Source organism: Meles meles, chromosome 4 (assembly GCF_922984935.1).
Source record: "Meles meles chromosome 4, mMelMel3.1 paternal haplotype, whole genome shotgun sequence".
In the NCBI taxonomy this organism is placed as follows: Eukaryota; Metazoa; Chordata; class Mammalia; order Carnivora; family Mustelidae; genus Meles; species Meles meles.
Window position 1 is genome coordinate 31,147,116 of NC_060069.1, and position 24,083 is coordinate 31,171,198.

The window sequence follows — 24,083 nt, forward strand, 5'->3', positions numbered from 1 at the left end:
GGCGGAAGCATCCCTCCAGCCCCAGGTCAGACTCCTGGTCACTGGGCACTCTCAGTGGGCTCATCTTGATGCACAGTCAGTCACTGACAGGGCCTGAGGTCTTGCTAGGAGGGTGAGAATGTGGCCCTCAGTCCTTGATCCCCACTATCTCTGCCCCTCCCCTGGCTCTCCACTAATGGATGTATGGTTCCCAGACCTCGTCTTGCTCATAAGCCTGAAATGACACCATTCGTGCTCAAAATCATGATTGTGTGAGGATGCATACTTCTCACTTCAGGTCCACCTTCTGCTTTGTTTTGTTGTAGACGTTTATGGTGCTGAACAAAGGGAGGACCATTTCACGGTTTAGTGCCACTCGGGCCCTGTGGTTATTCAGTCCTTTCAACCTGATCAGAAGAACAGCCATCAAAGTGTCTGTCCACTCATATCCTTTGCACTGTTGCTTCTTCCACATGATTCCTTTAAAATCAGGTTTTGCCCACTGTATCCAGTACCTTCATTAGAGTTTAGCAATATGGGTGTCCTCTAATTGAATCCTGAAACAACAAAATCATTGCATTGAGAGAAAAATGTCTGTGGCTTTAATATGTCCAACACCTGAAAGCTGTCCCAAGACAGAGGAGGTGCTCATGCAAACCACAGGTGGGTTTAGACTAGTCTGGACACGCCTGGGCATGTCCCACCTAAGAAAATGTCCTACTTATGAATGAGCTTTGCTAATATACAGGGCATATTCTTACCATGTGAGATGAGCCCATCTCATCTCATCTTACCATGTGAGATGGGCTCATCTCACAATATAATAACCAATAAGAGGGCCCCGAAGCTTCTTTGGCCAGATGAAATAGGCATGGATTGTTACTCTGTGCCCTAGCCATGAGGAGGACCGACTGTTCATTGGGCAAAAGAGCAGCACCTGACAGAGGACAAAGAGGACAGACCACAATGGGCAGAGCATAGATTGCATCAGTGGGACCACACCGGTCACAGACACTGTCAATATCCCAAGTTACCCCCAAACTACTAGCAGTCTACTAAGTTCAGTAGTCCAAAAAAATTGTGAATAGTTTAAGGTTCATGCCATTGGGGAATATAGTAATGATTAGAGAAAAATCGGTCAAATGTCTGTATTATATTCACGGCTTTAGGTACCTTCAGAATCTGCCTCCAGTTTTTGTTTTGTTTTGTTTTGTTTTTCAAGGCAAGCCAAACTAGGACAAAAAAAAGAGACTTTGGCTTCGTTTCCAAGGATCTTCCCTGGTGACTGTCCAAATTGGAAGTTCCTAATGACAAATTCAGCCCTGGCTTCCAGGAGGTTGATTTGCAAGAACAGCCTTTCCTCAGCTGCCTGACAGATGGTAGCCAGCCTCTTCTTGGGAGGCTCCAGTAACAGGAGCTCTCTCCCCCCCGCTCTGGGGCTGCTTGCTGGATTGCTGGACAGCATTCAGTGAGCTGATAGCTCTGGCAAAGAGTCATCTCAAAATGAAACTGCACTGCTCCATGTAGTTGCACTACATTTTCCTTTTACATGTTTTATCTTTATGGCCAAGCAGTGGGAGTTATATTTTCTTAATTCAGTCTTGGATTTTCTGATCCTATAGAAGGGTATTTAGTGGTAATAGTAGGCTACGGTTTGCTAAATACCTCCTAAGTGTCCTCACTGTCACAGGTACAGAAACCTTTGAAGCAGAGATGTGCATCCCCATCTTACAGATGACGAAACTGTTACTCAAAGGAATTAAATAAATTGTCCAAGGTCACAGAGTCAGTTAAAAGGCCCAGCCTGTACCCTGCTTAGAACAGTATCAGCAATAAGGAAGTAGGCAGTTAATGGAAATGAACTGAGGTAATTTATTCTCTCAGTATGTCATCTCTACTTGGGTTTTTTAAAAATATATCTAATTACATAAAAATTACCAATAAAGAAAAACAGCAAATACACAAACTCCTCTCCACACATCCTGGTTCAGTTACATCTTAATTAGCTGTAAGAAACAGCTAATTAGAAATGAAATCCCTTTAAAGAATCAAGTGACCAGTGAATATTCGTTTCATCTTGAGATTTGATGAATCATAATTGCTGGATGGAGTCATAGCCGGACAGAAAACTCTTAGGTGTCTCCTTCTCACAAAGCCTGTATTTATATATTTAAATCTTATGAACTTGGTAGCTCCACTCCAAAAGATATTCTTCAAGGTATGGAATTCTCAGTGTCCTATTATTAATATTTCACCAAAATTATAATTCTAATCAAATTTGCTATGAATGTTTCCACAAGTAATAGTGTATGTAATATATTACCTTTAAAGGTTTGTGAAGTTGGAGATATGATTTTAATTTAATCCTTGGGTTAACATTTTCCCCCCATGTGAACACATTTCTTAATTTAATTGCAAGTCAACAGGAAAATGTGGTTTAATTAGCAGAATTTCCCTTTTCAAAATAGATGTGTTCCTAAGTAACTGTAAAACGGGCACATTAAAGACATTTACAGAAAACTAAAATAGATTTAAATACTTCTGCTCAAACTGAAATTATGAAAGATGAGTGGTTCACTCTCTCTGTAGGTCAAGCTTATCTTCAGGCTTTGTTTTTCTTTAGGACATAATTGTTAGGAACCCAAGCTGGTCCTGAGAAAAATGTCCTGGGGGGGGGGATTTTTCTTTGGGTTTTCTCCACCAACATTTCTTCCCATCAGGTTACCCCTTCCCACTCACCTTCTTCAGTGTCATCTTCCCCTTGTGGTAACCCCATGGTTCAACCTTGAATATTCTCATCTCTGGTTAGACAGAGTTCTCCATCCCAGCCTAATTCTATCTGGAATTTTCTTCTTGAGGCAGCATTTTACATCCCTGTGCCTGCCCCCACCATTTCTAGCCAGGAGCCCATTTCCTCAGTGCGACTGATCTCAACTAAGTGGGAAAAACAATCCGACTCAACTAATTCCCATGACAGCTAGTAACCCTCCCTTTACCTCTAACTTCCTAGAAGTAGTCTCTTTGTCTTTTAGGAAAAAAGAGACACTTCCTGGACAAAATTTCAGACTACATTGTATCATAAAATGAAGGTGTCAGGGCAGAAGGACATTTTGGAGAAAGGATTCTTGTTTTCTTCCATCTTCCTGAGGGTTCTGTTATCAGTCTGGGGTCACATCTCAGCATCATACAGCTAACTAACTTGTATGGCCTTGGAAAAATTATTTAAGTTTTCCAGACTGTTTTAGAAAGTATAGATATAATATTTACATACAAGTTCGGTTGTATTAGAAATAATGTGAATGAAGTAACCAGCCCAGCACAGGCACTCAGTAAATGTTAGCAGCTGTTATGTGGCAAGATCGAAAAGCTGATCCTAGCTAAAAGCTCTGAATTTAATCATTCAGCATCAAGGTGATTATAGGTGACATCAGAGAAACATGGCAACTCTCAGCTTTTCCTTAACACAGTCCGCTCAGGTGGTTCAGTCTATTTATTACTGTCACCATTTTGGTCAATTGTGTGGGCATGACCCAAACTGAGCTTCCAGAAAGAATCGAGTAAGTAGACTTGCTGTCGCTGTCATACCTGGGCCTCCTCTTTCTGTCCTCCTTCTCATCCTTGGCAGCTTTTTTTTTTTTTTAAATTTTTCCTGCCAGTCTCATCTGAGTATTGCATGCTTTGGGGTGGTTAGATATTTCCTTTTCTGTGGGCTTTGGTGCATAAACACACATGTGATCTTCAACTGTGGAGAATTATCCGTTGTTGGTTCTCAACCTTGGAATCCCCTGGGGAGATTTTAAAAATATTAATGCCTGGGTCCCAGTCCCAGAGAGTCTGATTTCATTGGTCTGGGGTGGTCTGGGCAAATGAGCTTTCCTCATTTGCCTGCAGCACTCGCCTGCTAGGCGCACACATGAACCAAGTTTAGGGACGGCCTACTCTGAGAGGCAGGCGCAAAACCGAGACAGAAAGAAGAACAAATGGTTCTGGAACATATTCAGAAAATTACCTGTGAATAAAGCTGTTTATGTTATCATGGCTCATATACTTCAAAGTGACCTTAATATTCCTGAGAGCATTCGCTTTCCCTGGGTTAGCAGATAGAACCTCTGCAGTTTGGGAACATAGGAACTTTCCATAAACACCTGCACCAACACATCCGGGAGGGGTGCCCCCAGCTCAGCGTAAGACTGACATACATTTGCCTCAATAATAGGAACTCCGTAGAAATTTCTTTCTCTAACTTCTAAATTTAAAAAAAAAAATTTGCTGGTCATAACATTAATACATGCCACAGTAGAAAATACACTTGACCCTTGAGCAACATAGTTCAAACATAGGTTTGAACTGTGTGGATCCACTTTTACATGAATTTTATAAAAATAAGTACACTCCAATACTATCAATGTATTTTCTCTTCCTTCGGATTTTCTTAGTAACATTTTCTTATTCTAGCTTATTTTACTGTAAGAAGACAGTATATAATACATATAACATACAAAATATGGGCTAATTGACTGTTGATGTTATTGAAAGGCTTCCTGTCAACAGTATGCTGTTAATAGTTAAGTTTTGGGGGAGGCAAAACTTATATGTGGGTTTTTACTGTATGGGAGGTGTCAGTACCTTTAACCTCTAAGTTGTTCAAGGGTCCACCATATGTTGTATTTCTATGAATAGATTAAAGAAGACTAATCAGGTGGTCACCTTAACTGATGCTAACAAATCATTTGATAAAGTTTAATATCTGCTTATAATTAGAAATACCAAGAAAAGAAGGAATAGATAGGAATTGCTGCACTCTGATAAAGGGTAATTACTTTGAAGGAAATAACAAACAACATGCTTAATTGTGAAACATGGCCAGCTTTCCCTTTGAGATAAAAAACAAAAAGAAAGAAAGGGATGATGTCTGTTTCATCAGTCCTATTTAACTTTGTAAATGAGAGCCCAGCCAGCATAGTAAGGCAAGGAAAAGAAAAACATATATATAAGAATAAGAAAAGTAGCAAAGATGTCATGATCTACAGACAATACAACTGCATGATACAACAGCCAATATAATCCAGAGATAAACTATTAAAGTTAAGGGGCTGTCTGGATGGCTCAGTGGGTAAGCCTCTGCCTTTGGCTTAGGTTATGATCTCAGGGTCCTGGGATCAAGCCCCACATCAGGCTCTCTGCTCGGCAGGCAGCCTGCTTCCCCCTCTCTATGCCTACTTGTGATCTCTGTTTGTCAAATAAATAAATGAAATGTTTTTAAAAAAACTATTAAAGTTAACAAGACAGTATAGAAAGGTAGCTGGGTACAAGTTAATATACTTAAATGAATTGCATATTTATATACTAGCAACAAACAGAAAATAGCCAGGTTTTTTAAAATATCAGTTACACTACTGTTTTAAAATATCAAGTATCTATAAAGAGGATTATCAAAGTATGACTAGATCTCTATAAAGAAAATTATGAAAAATATTGAGTAATATTACAGAAAACCCAATAAATGGAAAGATGTATTATTTTCCTGGATTTGAAATCATAATATTGTAAGACTCCCCAAAATAGCTAATAAATTTAAGATGAGCCCAATCAAAATCCCAATAGGCTTTCTTTTTTTTTTTTGGTATTACTCAACACCTGACTCAAAGATTTATATAAAATTGCAAAGAGCAAATTATAGCCAAGACACTTCTGAGGAAGAAAAACAAGGTGGGAGAAGATAACTGGCCCTCAGGATGTTAGAATGTATTGTAAAGCTCTAATCATTGAAAATGTGTGTGACTAGGGTAGGATTAGTCAGACTAGCAGGACAGAACTGTTGGCTCATCAGCAGGCCAGTGCACATACGGACATTGAATTTGTGCTGAAGGTGGCACTGTGGAACAGTGGGGAAAAGGCAGTTCTCAATAAATGATGCTGAAGAATTAGGAATCTTAATAGAAAAATTACTTTGCTCATCACAGCAAGTGTCCTCCTTAGTGCCCATAACCCATTAAGCCCTTCTCCCCACGCACCTCCCCTCCAGCAATCCTCAGTTTGTTTCCTAGAGTTCAGCATCTCTTATGGTTTGCCTCCCTCTCACTTTTTATCTTATTTTATTTTGCCTTCCCTTCCCCTTTGTTCATCTGTTTTGTTTCTTAAATTCCACATATGAATGAAACCATATGGCATTTGTCTTTCTGTGACTGACTTATCGCTTAGCATAATACCCTCTAGTTCTATCCACATCGTTTCAAATGGCAAGATTTCTTTCTTTTTGATGGCTGAGTAATATTCCATTATATATATATATACACACACATATATATCTTGTCTTCTTTATCCATTCATCTGTCACTGGACATCTGGGCTCTTTCCATATTTTGGCTATTGTGGACATTGCTGTTATAAATATTGGGGTGCCTGTGCCTGTTTGAATCACTATTTTTGTATCCTTTGGATAAATACCTAGTAGTGCAATTGTTGGGTCATAAGGTAGCTTTATTTGTAACTTTTTTGAGGAAACTCTATGCTGTTTTCCACAGTGGCTATACCAGTTTGCATTCCCACCAACAGTGTAAGAAGGTTCGTCCTTTCTCCGCATCCTCACCAGCATCTGTTGTTTCCTGAGTTGTTAATTTTAGCCCTTCTGACCAGCGTGAGGCAGTACCTTATTGTGATTTTGATTTGTATTTCTCTGATGCAAGTGATGTTGAACATTGTTTTGTGTATCTATTAGCCATTTTTATGTCTTCTTTGGAGAAACATCTGATGAATCACTAAATTCTATCCCCCAAACTAATAATATACCATATGTTAATTAAATTTAATTTAAATTTTTTAAAAAAGAAAAATTACTTTGAACATCCAACTTTATGCCACATACAAGAATCAATTCTAGGTAGATTAAAATCTAAGTTTCTTTGTGAAAGACAAAAACATAAAGATTTTAGGGGAAAAAAGAGAATTTCTGATGACCTCAGTTTAGAGAGAGATTTACTACATGTGGCACAAGAATCAGTAACCATAAAGGGGAAAAATGATACATTTTAGCGCACTAAAATTCAGTACTTATGTTCATGAGAAGACAACTTTGTAAGAGCGAGAAAGCAAGCCTACTGTGGAGGAGATATTTGCAACACGTGTACCTAAAAAGTGTTTATATCCAGAAGAGTGAGCCCCTACAAATCAATTAGAAACACATCAGAGCAACCAATTTTGAAACGAGCAAAAAATTTGTATAGATATTTCACAAAAGCAGAAACCCAAATGGTCAATTAACATAAAAATTTTCTTAATCTTTTTCTTAATCAAGGAAACGTGAATTCAAATTACACAGAGAGATTATTATATATGCATCAGATGAGGGAAATTTTAAATTTTGACAATACCAAGTATTAAGAAAGATATGAAATAACCGAAATTCATATACTGCTGGGGGAATGTAAATTTGTCCAACATCTTTGGAGATCAATGGATATCGTCAAATACAGGTGCAGACACACATAGACTATGATTAATTATACTCTTAGATACATAAAACACTCAACAGAAATATGTGTGGGCACCAAGATATAGCTATGAGAAAGTTTATGAACACTGCCCATAAAAAGCCCCAATTGCAAACAACCTAAATGTCCAAAAATTTTGGAATATGTTAAACATCTCTCCTACATTCTTCAAATGGATAATGTAAAGCAATGAAAATGAATAAACTATAGTTCCACAAAACAAAGATGAAAAAGGCCAGACACAAAAGAGTGCATAAGTATGACTCCATTTATGCAAAATTCAAAAACAAGCAGAAATTAACTATTCTGTTTAGACATGCTTACTTAGGAGCTAAAAAATATAAATAAAACCTCTAAGACAGAGGAAGGAGGACATAATTGGGAAGGGGTTTGTGGGGTGTTTACAATGTTCCATTTAGTGACATGAGTAGTTATCTCACGGCCACTATGGACTGGATTATGTCTCCCTAAATCCACACGGGGAAGGCTTAACCCACGTGATATACTGGAGAAAGGGCCTTTAAGGACAGTGCTATGGTTCAATGAGGTCAGGAGGGCAGAGCCATGACCCAGTAGAACTGGTGTCCTTGTATGAAGGGGAACGGAGCCCAGAACTCTCTCTGCCAAGTGAGGACACAGTAAGAAATCAATCCTTAGCAAGCCAAGAAGAGGGATCTCACGAGGAGGCACCCTCATCTCCAATTTCCAGCCTCTAGAACCGTGAGAAGTTAATTTCCGTACTTTAACCACTCTGTCTATGGTACATTGTTATGATAGACCAAGCTAATACACAAGTGTTCATTTTATAATGAATTTATAATTCATGTGTATTTCTACTATGCATATTACATATCACACTAAATAGTTTAAAAACAAAATGATTTTTTAAAAATGGCCATTGCATAAAATGCAGACTACTGAAAAATATAAATCAGAAGAGAGGAAGTAGAGAAATCACTCTTGGTATTTCAGGTTATTATCTTCTCTCCCTCTCTTAGTCTTTCTCTCTCTCTCTCTCTTTCTATTGTGTGGTGTACATATATATACATATATATATATAATATATGTATATATATATATATATTTGAAGATCTAATTGTCTTTATCAAATGATTCATGCACCAGGCAGCAGCCCATTTAGCAAGCAGAGAGACACTGAGAGGAGTTGTACAAAATGGAACTTTTCATAGGTAGGATGGTGGGGGCAAGAAAGTTATTAGCAAAGGAAAAAGATTCTTCCAGAGGGGGCAGTTTGCTAGGGGAAAAAAACAAGGTGTCTTCTCATGCAGAATACCTCATCTTTCTTTGGGGGATGAAGAGGACCCAAGTGACAGACTCTTTGATGCTAATGGAAAGAACAATTTCCTGATTGACCAGTCAAGGCCCATTTCCAGGGGAGGCTGAAACTGCCAATAGATTGGGTTTTAAGCCCCCATTTGGGAACTCAGTCTAAGTGGCACCCTTTTGGGGCTGCAGTTTTCTTAACTATATATAGGCTGAGATTGTATAGCATGTAAAATCTCTATCCTTATTTTGAACTTTTAATGCAAAGCATTTTCTCTCAAAAGTAAGAGTTATTTGGGGATTCTGGTTAAATATGGAAGATAGCATGCATATGTTTTACCCCAACCTCTCAGAACGCCAATAAAATGACAGCATGGGGAAAGAACGGTATAAATATACAAGAACAAAGAGAAGGAGAAAGAAAAGCGCAGAGGACAAAGATGTCATAACAATCTCGGAGGGCCAAAAGTGGGCAGAGGCCTGGTAAATGACTCAGCACAATGGGGCTTGTTAACCGAGGTGACTGCAAAGAGGGATAAAAATGACGATCAAGGCATTTTACCCCTAAAACCTCAGAGGCCCTGAAAATGTGAACATGATACAAATAGCAATAAGAGGAAAGAGGAAAGAACGTGGGAGCAGAGTATGTTCACTTACTGCTGCTTCTGTAATAGCAAGGAGTTAAAGAGTATTCTTTAAAGTAGATACATCAAGGAATGAAAAATAATTGTATTTGACAGTACAAGGTTAGCACGAAAAAAATACAACTAAGTACAATCAGATGATGCATAAAACAGAAGGGAAAAGAAAATTACCAAATGGAATGTAAAGAGATAGCATACTAAGGGTGATACATTACACCGTTTCAGTTATAATTATGAATTTACAAAGGCAACTGCTAGATTTAAAATAAAAACTGTTCTAAGTTTAGAATCACACACACACAAAGCAAATAAAATATACCACACCATGAAATATTTTTTAAAACCATTAAATACATAACTTAAAGTTACAAAAAACAGAGATCAAACGACTCTGTCATGTTAATAAGTTTAAATGGATTGGACTTATCTGTTGTCTTCACACATATTCATATATAACAAAGCAATAACCAAATTTATGTTGAACAAAATATACTGCTCCAGGTGTTGCAGAAAGGTCAAAATTAATGAATGGACAAAGATATAAGCCAAGTTACACAAAAAGAGCAGGAAGTCAGATGTGAATATCAAAGAAGGTGGTATTTAGGCCCAAAGTCCTTAAACAGAATAAAAATGACACTTTGTAACGCTAAATAATGCAAAACAGAAAACTATATCTTTGCAATAAATAATATGGCAACAATGTTCATAAATTGAAAATCATAAGACTATAAGGGAAATAAACAAAAACACATTACAAGGATTAGAAAGTGTAAGTAATTCTTTCAGCCCATGACAGATCAAGTGTATAAAAAAGTATGTAAAGATATAGATGACCTGAATAATTAATAAGACACATCTGATTCATATATATCAAACTGCATTCCCTAAAAAATAGAGAATATACCTCCATACAAATTGGCCAAATATTAAATCACAACAAAACCTCAATAAGCTCCAAAAAGCAAAAATAATATAAGAAACATTCTCTGATCACACAGCAATAAAGTAAAAACAAAATTAGGAAAAAAAAAAAGACCTTTCCATTTAGAAATGTTAAAAACCTTTCTACTCTTAGATTTAAAAAAATAGTACAAGCTAAAGTTATAAAATTTCTAGGGAAGGAAAAATTTAAAAAGCACTTTATTTAGAACCTATAGAGTACAGTTCAAGATATTCAGGGGATAATCCATAGAATTAAAGCAGAGAATATTTATTTCAGTAAAAAATGAAAAGAATTATTTAAGTGTCTAATATAAAACCAGAAAAAGAACAATAAATGAAAGGAAAATGGGAAGAAAAATTAATAATTTCAAAGAAAAACTTAACGAGTTAAGAAATAGTAAAACAGGGACACCTGGGTGGCTCCATCAGTTAAGCATCTGATTTTTTATTTCTGCTCAGGTCATGATCTCAGGATCCTGGGATCAAACCCCACCTTGGCCTCCACGCTCATTGTGGAGTCTGCTTAGGATTCTCTCTCAGCCTCTCCCTCTACCCCTGCCCCCCCTCATGCTCTCTATTTCTCTCTAAAATAAATAAATAAAATCTTTGGGGGGGGAAAAAGAAATAGAAAAACAGTAGAAACAATGAATCCAGAAGTTGTTAAAAAATATGTGTGTGAGATTTTTATACTGAAGGATACCAAAACACAACTGAGAGAAATTTTAAAGTATCAAATAAATTTAGCAATATCCTATGCTCAGGGATTAGACAATTCATCAGCTGTTAAAATGCCAGTGTTGCCCAAATTAACCTATAGATCTATGATCCATGATCTATAGATTCGATAAAGTCCCAATGAAAGTCCTAGCAGTTCTGTAGGAACCGAATAGATTTTGCTTACATGGATGAAGCAAAATTTACTTAGCTATTATCCTTTTGATAGGCACTTATGTTGACCCTAATCAACATAATCCCCATATTCTGCAATCCTGATTCTTCAGTGAGTATCCTTCCTTACACACATCTTTGAACACATAACCCTGGTACCGGTGAGAGATGAATTCTCAGAAGTGGAGTTGCTGGGTTAATTTTTGAAATATTACCAAATTGTTTTTCAAAGCTGTGCCAATTTCCATTCCCACTATTACTAAATTCACTCTTTTTCCTATTTCGTATGAACTGCATTGTTGACAAAACTTCCTTTATAAACACACTTCGAAAAAAAGTCTCATTTCTAGAAATGTCTGCGGCAGGGATGGGATGATGTTCAGCATCTTTGGCCCCATTAAGATGATCAGATTCCAGATTTTATTTTTGAGAGGCAAACTGATAACAGCCACTGGTTGTTTACTATGTTGCTGGGAGCCCAAGGAAAAGGGTCAATGTCCCTGGCATAGCCTGGGACTACAAAGATCGTGCTGTGTATTCTTGAGTAGGAATGAGAACACAGCCAGTGAGGAACCAGAAGCCTATCACCATGTTCTTGATACAGTGTTTTGGACACAAGCAGTTCCCATCCCTTATCTCCCGTCCCAGCCATGATAGCTCCCTGAAACATTAGCTTTGCACTGCTACCTGCTGGTAAAGATAGGCCCCTGCCTCTCTGCCTGCCTGCCTGCCTGCCTGTCTGCCTGTGGGAAGATTTCATATACATATTTCATTTTAAAATCCCTTCTTGGGCTCTGAAAGAAACTAGAGATTCACTGCAGCCAAAAAGGGGGAGGATATATCAGATTGAGCCCCAGATTGCTGGAGATGAAAAATGCAGAAGGATGTCCCACCATCCTCACCCTCTGAGCTCACTCAGAATCACTGAAGGGGTCCTTTGATAGCTCTGGGACACCCATCACTAACCATATTGAGAATCTGGAGAAACAGTTGACAAAATACAGCAATTTGGTCGCAGAGAAAAGCACAGTGGAAAGATAAATGTTTTCTCGCCTGGAAAAAACACATGAAATGAAATGGAACCTCTGGTGAACAGGGGAAGAGGCACCTGGTGTTACATTCATGAAGTACAGTTTTGTGATTTTCAGATGTACACGAATAACATCACATTGTATGCATGCTCTAGCTGATGCTTTTAAAAATCAACCTTGTGTTTTTGAGATGGGTTTAAGTGGATACATGTAGACCTAGTTCATTCATGTTTACTGCTATATAATATTCCATAAAGGTTTTCTGTATTTTCTTCTTTTTTTAAAGTAATTCTTACATTTTTTTAAAGATTTTATTTATTTATTTGACAGAGAGAGATCACAAGTAGGCAGAGAGGCAGGCAGAGAGAGAGGAGGAAGCAGGCTCCCTGCCAAGCAGAGAGCCCTAAGTGGGACTCCATCCCAGGACCCTGGGATCACGACCCGAGATGAAGGCAGAGGCCTAACCCACTGAGCCACCCAGGCGCCCCACCCCAACACCATTTTTAATGGATCATCATTCCCTGAGTGATTCCTTTTACTCCCTCTGTCATGCACCAGATTCACAAGAATCTGCTCAGGTCTGCATGTTCAGGTATGTTTCTCCTGGGCATTGATTTGTTACTCTATCAGGAGTAACCTGATTGATTTGTTACTCCATCAGGAGATCACATGGGTCTAAATGTTTGATAATAAAATTTGATCTGTTGATGAGAACACCCCTCCTTATTTACCTTCTTGAAAATTATTAGTCCTTCTCTTTACTTTTCTATAATTTAAGGGTCATATTTTCAAGCTTTTTCCTTACAAGTCTGTTGTAACTTTGATTGTAAATCCACTGAATTTATTGATTACCACCAGAAGAACTGCCACATTTATGATATCAAGACTTCCCTCATATCAGCGTGGGGAATCTCCCAATTTACACAGGCCTTATTTTATATTCTTCTGTAACATTGTCTTATGTAAGGTTCTTACATTTCTTTTTTTTTTTTAAAGATTTTATTTATTTATTTGACAGACAGATATCACAAGTAGGCAGAGAGGCAGGCAGAGAGAGAAAGCAGGTCCCTGCTGAGCAGAAACGCGATGTGGGGCTCGATCCCAGGACCCTGGGATCATGACCTGAGCTGAAGGCAGAGGCTTTAACCCACTGAACCACCCAGGAACCCCTCTTACATTTCTTATCCTTAGGTATATTATTATCACTTTGGTCATCCTTTTGAATATTTTTTATTTTAGCAATAAAATAGTGTCTGCATACTGGTTTAATGTTCACATACTGGTTTTGCACCCAGCAACCTGAACTGAACTGAAGTTCAACATTTTTCTATAGATTCACATACTGGTTTTGCACCCAGCAACCTGAACTGAACAAGTTCAACATTTTTCTATAGATTCACTTGAGTTTTCTATTTAAACAATTATATTATCTGCAATAATGATGACCTTTTTTCTTTATGAGTCTTATATGATGTTTGTTTTTCCTATCTTTTCAAACTGGCTGGACATTCAGCACATTGCTGAATTGAAGCTACAACAGTGAGCATATTTCTTTTGCCATTGATTTTAAAATTAGAGCTTCTAATTTTCACTACTATCAGGGTGACTATAGGATTCTCATAATTAGCCTTTATTAAGTTAGGGGAATTTCTTTCTACTCTTGTTTTGTTAAAAGTTTCATTATGAATGGTTTCTATCAATATTTCTATTTCATTAAGATTATCTTTCATCTGTTAATATAGTAGGTTACATTAATAAATTTTCCAATCTAGTTTTAATAGTTCCAGCTTGATCATTGCTGGATTCAACTTGCCAGTACTTCATTTGATCTGTCTTGGTAAATGAGGCTGATTTATAATCTTCTCTAGTAAGTTGTCCCTTTGGGCTGCTTTTCCATGTCTGCACCTCACTATCTTCCTTCTGTATTGTCCCTGGGAACTCCTAAGTCTTCTCACTGTTTTGCATAGTAATTCAGGTATCTTCCTCCCCTACAATGCTCCTTAGCAAGTTATCCAAGGATCTCTGTTCGTCACTAGTCTCTCAGTAGCCTCTAAATCATTTAACAGATAAGAAGGAAAAGCAATGCAGTTCTTTCATGCATAATTAAAAAATCTGAAATGTATGTTTGATCATAATTTTCATAATTTCTGACTTTTTTATGTTCTTAAAAGCAGTGTATGTGTTCCATAGACTGACAGTTCATACTGGTTAACATGAAGTTAATCATGCGTCCTTGATCCCAACTAATGTGCTTTATTGTCACCCAACGGTTCCTGTTTGCATTTGTTAAACTTGCATTTGTCACTGTTACCCTTGCATTGCATAATATCACAGTTCAAAAACAAATGAATCATTTCAAAAGTGGTTTGTAGAAATACAATGGTGATGAAAATAAAAAAGTACACCTCACAATACGAAATAAGTTCACAGATATAAATAATGAATGGACTCTGTCATAAATACAAAGCTGGAATCTGAGGCAAGTCATGAGACACGTGGACAGTTTTATTTTATTATCTACTAATAACATTTTCATCAAATAATAATACACTACTGAAAGTTCCATATTATTTTCCAAAATACTGAAAGTTCCATATTATTTTCGAACAATCTTATCAATCTCACTTTTAAACCAGTTGACTATTCATAGTACAAAAACAAAATTAGATGTGCTGTGGTAACCGCTGTGAATTGTATAAGACTGATGAGTCACCGACCTGTACCTCTGGGACAAATAATACTTTATATGTTAATAAAAATAATAAATAAAATAATCACTAAGAAGAAAAAAACCCAAGAAACGAAATTAGGCTTTCCACTAAAAATGATCAACACTTAATGTTAAAGGTTGAAAAAACATGAAAACTATAGTGTCCTCCTTCCTCCTTGCAGCAAAAACAAATACAACTATACCCTTGCTGGTAAGACATGAAACCAGCTTCCAAATCAATGACAATTATTGTAGTTGGAAATAAAGCAGCAAGCAATTGGTGAAATAGATTTATCAGAACTACTGGGTTTCTTATAATGCAACTGGCATTTAAAATCAATGACTGTTACATATATAAACAAGCAGACATTCCACTTTATAGTTTAATGAAACTATGGATATACCAGTTTTCCGTATACATTCACCATATATGTGAGAAAGTGATCAATGACTTTTGTCTTATTTATCATGTAGCTAATTTTAAAAGAAGAGATTTCTGGTTTAATTCATTAAAGATTAGCTTGTAAACTTAAAAACGCATATTAGGGTGTGCACCAAAGTTCATAGCAGCATTATTCACAAGAACCAAAAGGTGGAAACAGCCCGAATGTCTGTCAACAGCTGAAAAGATAACAAAATGTGATAGATGTATTGATGGACAATGGAATATTATTCAACATTAAAAATGAATGAGATTCACAGACCTGTACCCCTGAAACAAACACTACATTGTATGTTAATTTTTTAAAAAAGAATGAGATTCTGACACATGCTTCGACATGGATGGACCTTAAAAAACATTATGCTGAATAAAATTAGCCAGATACAAAAGGACAAATTGTATGACTTGTCTGACTCCACTTATACGAGTTACCTAGAATAGGAATTTATGGAGACAGAAGGTAGAATCGAAGTTGCCAGGGACTAACCCGGGAAGGACTGAGGAGTTGTTTGATGAGTACTGAGTTTCTTTTTGGGATACTGAAAAAGTTTTGGAGATGGATAGTGGCCGTGGTTGCTCAATATTGTGAAGACACTTAATGCCACTGAATTGCACACTTAAAATGGTGACGGCAGTAAATTTTATGTTATGTATGTTTCACCACAGTTGCTTGTGGGGGTGGGGGGAAAGACCCACGGAACTTATATTGAAGAAGCTCCAGCCACATGGTTAACAAGGAAAGGCATCACTATACAAATGAAAAGATGCTGCTTCCAAATGCACTACATCCCTCATTACTGGAAAACAGTGGGGGTCCACAGCATGCCTTCAGACCCTGAGTTGTCTTTGAGGGACACAGTGGAAATTGTGAGTACAAACTGACTGTGGCCACTTAGCCGGAGTCTCCTCAACCAACAGGGTTGGGATGAAAGTGAGTATAAGATGCTGCTTTCCCACACTGGATTTCTATGACGGGCAAACAGAAAAGACTTATAGTGTTTTAAAATAAGGAATAAAACCTTTTAAAATGGCCATTTCTGCTAATACACACGGTCTGTCTCAGTGATACATTTAGGATTTTGTACAGTATGGATCTTTGACTTCAGGGCCTAAACACCAGGATTTTTTGATGATCAGACACCAGGATTTCTTAAGACTGAAGAGTGAGGCAAATGGTTTGATGGCTGAGAATTTGACCTTCTCTATACCCAGTGCTTTTCTTCCTCCATCAGGAGTGTCTTTTGCATATTAGAAATCACATCCAAACATGACAACAGAACATAAAGAAATACCTTGTGAGCCAAATGCCACCAGAAAGAGAGTGTGACTCTGTGAGCTACTGTCCCCCGAGCTGAGACCTTTAACCCTCCAGCTTCTGGTGGTGTTAAAGCCTTGGCTTGCGTCCTCTGGTGAAACACTGAAATTAGTCTTCAGAACTCTCTCCATAATTTCTGGATCTGCATTTGATCTGAAAAGCCAGAAATATCCGTCAAAGCTTCCCAACAACCTATAATTCTGAGTTAAGATTTTCTAATTTAGAAAACATAAAGAGTTGGGGCGGGGGACCAACAAGATATGAAAGCTGACAGCTCAAGCAACCAACCAGCCAGATATAGATTTCTTCGTGAATAATTTCAAACACTATTTCCCTCTCACAGATATGAAGACATTACTGCTATTCTCTTTTTCGTGTGATTTTTACTTTTACATAAGATACAGAGATTTATGGTTTAAAAGGTCGCAGAGTTCTACAAAAATTCTAACAAAACAACAGTTTCATGCTTCTCATCTCCTTGTCCCTAATCCTGTATTTCCAGAGGCGAGTGCTGTCAGTTTTTTTACCTTTTTATCCTGATACTTCCCTCTCTCCGATAAGATACTCGTACTGTATTTTTTATTTTTCGACTTTAGATGTTATCTATTGGCTTTCTGTTACAGAAAAAAAATTAGGTGTACGTACCCACACATAATTCCTCTTGCAGTTATTTTCATATTGTGGTTATATTATCATCTGGGGTTAGGTAATCAGATGATACATACGTCCCCTGGCTACAGACGCGATTATGTGATAGTATTGCCAAGCAAATGGCATGACAGCTGTGTCGTGCAGTGTCCTTTGATTACATGCTCCTTTTCGCTTTCTCTAGAGTTAATACAGATTTCTTTACTTCATTTGCTCTGCTTTCTATGTTTTTACCCTAATTTTTTCCCAAACTCTTCTCTAGAGGTTTACTCATTGCTTCGATTTAGTCAAACGTAACAGGCTATCCATCAGTTTCCTGGAGTCCTCCTTCTCCTAACTCAGTGTGGCCTAGGTGTTCTAAAGGCATGATGCACAGACCTTTTCTGGAGATCTTCCCTTCTCCATTTTCTCTTAGAATTCATATTTCTCTCCCCTGCATCCCCAGATCTTCCTCTTGGTTGGTTACTTTCTTATTTGGGTTATCTTATCTTACGGTAACTAAGTTATCTTACGGTAACTTTCTTAGAAGGGTAGATGAAATTACGTTTTCTGAGACTTGGTATGTTTGTAATTATCTTTATTTTGCCCTCATAATAACAGTTCAGTTGGGGAAGAAATTCTATATTAGAAATTGTTTTCCTAAAAATTTTGAAGGTATTTGTTTCATTGTCTGATACCCTCCAAGGTTGCCTTGATATATCTGATGATATTTTGATTCTTAATCTTCCGGATGTAACCTGCAATTTTTCACTCCCTCAATAAAAGTTAGGGTCTTCCGTCTGTGTACAATGTTCTGAAATTTGGTGATGTTATGCCTTGACATTCATTCATTTTCCTGAGCACTTCTAGATGTTTCCAACGGAATACTTAGATCCTTCAGTTTTCAGAAATTTTCTTGAATTATTTCTTTGATAACTTTCTGTAGTCTCTTTGTCTATTTCTAGACCTCCTATTGGTCAATATTGTACCTACTGGTCTGACTCTCTAATTTTCATGTTTATAAACCACCTCTCATCATTTCTTTTGGTCCCACTTCCTGTGAGATCTCTTTACTTTTATTTCCATCTCTTCTATTAATGTTTTACTTTTGCGATCATGTTTTTATTTTCAAGTTCTGTTCTATTCTTTAAATCATCTTTACAGCCTTCTGTTCTTGTTCTAAGTATCCCATATCTTTTCATCTCTTAACTCTCTAAAAATATTCATGATAACTTCATCCTAACTTTTCTTCTGCTCCTGTATTGCCTCTTTTCTTTTATTTATTTATTTATTTGTTATTTATTAGTAACATATAATGTATTATTTCCCCCAGGAGTACAGGTCTGTGAATCATCAGGCTTACACATTTCACAACACTCACCATAGCACATACCCTCCCCAATGTCTATAACCCAGTCACCTTCTCCCTACCTTCCTATCCCCAGCAACCCTCCATTTGTTCCATGAGATTAAGAGTCCCTTATGGTTTGTCCCCCTCCTGATCCCATCTTGTTTCATTTTTCCCCTCCCTACCCCCCATAACCCCCTGCCCTACCTCTCAATTACCTCATATCAGAGAGATCATATGATAGCTATTTTTCTCTGATTGACTTATTTTGCTCAGCATAATACCCTCTAGTTCCATCCATGTTGGTGCAATTGGCAAGATTTCATTTCTCTTGATGGTTGCATAGTATTTCATTGTATATATACCATATCTTCTTTATCCATTCATCTGTTGATGGACATCTAGATTCTACCCATAGTTTGCCTATTGTGGACATTGCTGCTATAAACATTGGGTGCACATGCCTCTTCTGATCACTACATTTGTATCTTTGGGGTAAATACCCAGTAGTGCAATTGCTGGGTCATAGGGTAACTCTGTTTTCAACTTTTTGAGGAAACTTGATACCGTTTTCCAGAGTTGCTGCACCAGCTTGCATTCCCACCAACAGTGTAGGAGGGTTCCCCTTTCTCTGCATCCTTGCCAACATCTGTCATTTCCTGACTTGTTAAATTTAGCCATTCTGACTGGTGTGAGGTGGTATCTCATTGAGGTTTTGATTTGTATTTCCCTGGTGCTGAGTGTTGTTGAGCACTTTTTCATGTGTCTGTTGGCCATCTGGATGTCTTCTTTGCAGAAATGTCTGTTCATGTCTTCTGCCCATTTCTTAATTGGATTACTTGTTCTTTGGGTGTTGAGTTTGATAAGTTCTTTATAGATTTTGGATACTAGCCCTTTATCTGATACGTCATTTGCAAATAATCTCCTCCCATTCTGACAGTTAGTTGTCTCTTGGTTTTGTTGACTGTTTCCTTTGCTGTGCAAAGGCTTTTGATCTTGAAGTCCCAATAGTTCATTTTTGCCCTTGCTTCCCTTGCCTTTGGTGATGTTTCTAGGAAGAACGTGCTGCAGCTGTGGTAGAAGAGGTTGCTGCCTCTGTTCTCCTCAAGGATTTTGATGGATTCCTGTCTCACATTGAGGTCTTTCATCCATTTTGAGTCTATTTTTCTGTGTGGTGTAAGGAAATGGTCCAGTTTCATTCTTCTGCATGTGGGGCTGTCCAATTTTCCCAACACCATTTGTTGAAGAGACTTTTTTTCATTGGACATTCTTTCCTGCTTTGTCAAAGATTATTTGACCATAGAGTTGAGGGTCCATTTCTGGGCTCTCTATTCTTTTCCATTGGTCTATGTGTCTGTTTTTGTGCCAGTACCATACCATCTTGATGATTACAGTTTTATAATAGAGCTTGAAGTCTAGAATTGTGATGCCACCAACTTTGGATTTCTTTTTCAACATTTCTCTGGCTATTCAGGGTCTTTTCTGGTTCCATATAAATTTTAGGATTATTTGTTCCATTTCTTTGAATAAAATTGATGGTATTTTGATAGGGATTTCATTAAATGTGTAGATTGCTTTAGATAGCATAGACATTTTCAAAATATTTGTTTTTCCAATCCATAAGCATGGAACATTTTTCCATTTTTTTGTGTCTTCCTCAGTTTCTTTCATGAGTACTTTATAATTTTCTGTGTATAGATTCTTAGTCTCTTTGGTTAGGTTTATTCCTAGGTATCTTATAAATAAATAAATCTTTTTAAAAAATATTTTATTTATTTGACAGAGAGAAATCACAACTAGGCAGAGAGGCAGGCAGAGAGAGAGGAAGAAGCAGGCCTCCTGCTGAGCAGAGAGCCCGACGTGGGGCTCGATCCCAGGACCCTGGGATCATGACCTGAGCCGAAGGCAGAGGCTTTAACCCACTGAGCCACCCAGGCACCCCAATAAATCTTTTTTAAAAAAAGGTATTGATAAGATAAAATAGTTAAAAAAACGTTAAAATAGGAAAGAGGAAAAATTTTTTAAAAATAGAATAAGAAAAAAATTTTTTTTTAATTTAACTTTGAAAGACTAAAGGATCGTGGGGAAAAAAGCCATGAATTCTAGTGTAGCTTTCCCATAGCTCTGTAGTTCTGCAGTTCTCATTGATCAATGAACTTGGTCTTAGCCAGATGTTCTTACTTATCTTCTGGGGGAGGGGTCTGTTGCAGTGATTCTCAAATGTCTTTGCCTGAGGCAGAATTCCACCACCCTTGCTAGGGGCCCAGCTAAGTAATCCATTTGGGTTCACTCTCTGGAGCTTTTGTTCCCTGAATGCTTTCCACACCTCTTTGGAGGACAGGAGTGAAGATGGTGGCCTCCTAATCTCTAGCCCTGTAGGAGCTGAGAGCTCGGGCCCCACTCCTCAGTGTGCCCTCAAAGAAAATCAGTCAATCACTCCCATCTCCCTGGTCTCTGGCCACACTCTGAGCCAGAGCTGTGGCTCTGGCTGTGACTGAGCATTTCTATCTCTGGTGCACAGCCCCATTTGGAGTCTCCAAACCCAGATGATTCCTGCAGTGCACTCCCATGCTGCTCCTCCCAGAGGAGGGGTCCTTGTGGGGTCCTTGCTCAAAGAACAGTGGTCTGAGTGTGCCTTGGATCATGGTTAAAGGTAACCCTGAGCTGAGAGCCCATTGCTTGACTCCGTCTCTGTAGTCGGCTTTCCCACTCTGATACCTGGGAGCTCTGCCACCCTCAGACAGCCCTGGTGTTTTTGTGTCCCTGCAGGCCCTGAGACCACACTGTCCCTACAAGGGCTCTACACCCTCCCCCCACACACACACTTAGTTCCTCAGTGGAACAGACTTCTAAAAGTTCTCATTTGTGCTCTGCTGCTTTCTCACTTGCTGGGAGCAGACCCCTCCCCTGGCAGTCTATCTTTCTGTTACTGTGGATTCACTTCTCCACACATCCTACCTTCTGGAAGGTGGTCGATTTTCTCTTCCTAGAATTGCTGCTCTTTTTCTTTTCTATCTCCTGTTGAGTTTGTAGGTGTTCAGAATGGTTTAATAACTATCTAGTTGAACTCCTGGGATCTGATGATATTTCAGTCTCCTACTCCTCTGCCATCTTGCTCCTCCTCCTCTTGCTTTTCTTTCTTTCCTCTTTTGTTGCTTTAGTCTTTGGTGTTAGAAGCATCCTTCGAGTTCCTGATGCTTGTTCCCTAGTGGTTCACATTAAAAATATCATCTTCTTGGGCCATTAACCTGACTGCCAGGCTTCTAGAAACTAACTGAAAGGCAGAAGAGAGTAGGTGGGTGGGAGGGTTGCCTGCTTTTTGGTGTATGAAGTGTCCTTTATCCTGTTTCAGCATGCAACTCTCTCTCCCTCTTGTTCAACTCTTGAAGAAATGAACATCCAATCTCTTTCTGGAACAGAGGAAGCAATTCTTCACTGAAGGGGTTCCTCACTGAATAGCTGTTTCTTATAAAGACATTCAAGCTATATCCAGCTCCATCTGACCACCTCTCCCCAAACCCACTTTCAGAGGTATTTAGTGTCTCTAAGCCCTAAGCACTCCTGCAGTGTGGGTTGGCTTGCTTCTGGGAACTCCCCACTTCCCAGCTCAGGTTTTAGCTTTCTTGAGTTTGCTCTATCAGTTACTACCCATCCATCTGCTCCCTAGTTTCCAAAATGCTGTTGTTGTGTTCTCCATTATCTTCCAATTACTGGGTTTATGCTTTAAAAAAAAAAAGGAAAGAAAAAAGAAAAATCCTTCTACTAACATTTAAGAAGAATTTCAGAAAGCATAGAGGTAAATACATATGTTCAATCTGTCATATGTAATCATGTCTTTCCATTTTTAATAGCAATGTTTATGTTTATGATTTAACGATTTAAAAAATTGACTATACCCAAAATTTTGTGTGCATCTGAATCTCTTTGGTTCTGGAAGGGTAATTCTCTCTGGCTAGCAGCATTAGCATCAGCTGAGAATGTGTTAGAAATGCACATTCTTAGGCCCTATGCTTGATTTACTAAATAAGAGACCCTGGAGGTAGAACCCAGAAATCTATGTTTGACCAAGCCCTCCAGGTGTTCAGATGCTTGCTAGAGTTTGAAAACGCCTGCCGTCAGTGACTGAGCGATTCTGAACATTTGAGAAACACTACCTTACTCTCAACCTCGGCTCTAGATCCATCCCTTCACCTACAAACCCACAAAGCGCCCAGCAAACTCAAAAAACTATTTGAGATGACTTCCCCTGACAAGACCCAACCTCCAGAGAAAATGTTTATGTTAGATGTTTTTCTTCCATGACACCTAGTTGTTTCCTGCCTTAAATGACTCTTTCACTGTGATTCCTGGGCCCAAAAACACTTGCAGACCAAAGATTGCGGGAGAAGAAAAGATAGTTGGAAGTAGAGCAAATTTGGAGAGGAGGGACGTAGAAGGGCCTCCACCTCTTCTACATGTCAGCCTACAACAGGTTGGGAGAGGAGCCTTGAGCTTCCCTCTGGACACCTCAACAAAGAGGAGCATCCTTGTTATGAACCTTCTGGTGGTTCTGCACCTCCCATTGCCCTCTGCTCACCTTTCAAACCAAAGATGCTGCCAACCTTCTCAGCTGCACACATCAGTCCCCATTTGTGTGACTTCTCTGAGTTCCCCAGTCTTGCCTCCTTACCTTACTTCTTCCTTTCCCCCACCTTGCTAATGATTTTTGCACATTTCCGTATGGAGCCATCCTAGTAGCTCCCCTCTGAGCTCTCTCTATGGCACTCCTTTCCACCTTCTCTCCCAGATATGTCTTCACTGTAATTTACACCTTTGAAGCCTTGATAAAGATACTGGCAAGAGGATTTTTTCTAAATGAGTTTGCTTACCTGCGAGATCCTTGGAACTGGCTGGATTTTAGCGTCATTACCCTGGCGTGAGTATTTCTCCGTGCTGATGTGTTTGTCTGCATGGGCTTCTGGGTAGCTCACACTCTAAGGATGTTTCCTCATCTCTATCCAGCTTCCTCATATGAAACTGCATGTCCTGGGGTTTCCCTGTTTCTAAGTATTATGCCAACTTTAGGATTAGTCCCATACCTTCAGGTAGAAGTCAGAGACCTCAACTATGAGCTAATAACTGGCCTGTCAAAGTGAGCAGATAAGGCTCAGCCTTATACCTACCTGACTTGAAGGATTTTTCCTGAGGAACCAGTATATTAGGTTGGCCAAGCCCACATGCTTGAATACCCATCCATACAGAGCCCTCAAGATCATAATACATCTTCTCAAAGGGGCCATTTTAAAAGCCATTGCAATAATTAAATTAGTGTGTCGGTCTATAGGTGGAAATGCCATTAGATTTTGTGTCCACTCTGGGTCCTTCTTAGGCTCTTGTTACCCAA

The 24,083-nt window shown here is 38.5% G+C and overlaps 1 protein-coding gene across 1 annotated transcript in view; it reads left to right on the forward strand.

The window, feature by feature from the left end:
• SCN10A (sodium voltage-gated channel alpha subunit 10) overlaps positions 1 to 24,083 on the forward strand; it is a 111,341-nt gene that overhangs the window by 19,226 nt on the left and 68,032 nt on the right. Inside the window, exons 4-6 of the mRNA XM_046003843.1 lie at positions 306 to 433; positions 3,456 to 3,536; positions 23,487 to 23,615. Coding sequence (XP_045859799.1) covers positions 306 to 433; positions 3,456 to 3,536; positions 23,487 to 23,615 — 338 coding nt within the window. The remainder of the gene's footprint in view (positions 1 to 305; positions 434 to 3,455; positions 3,537 to 23,486; positions 23,616 to 24,083) is intronic.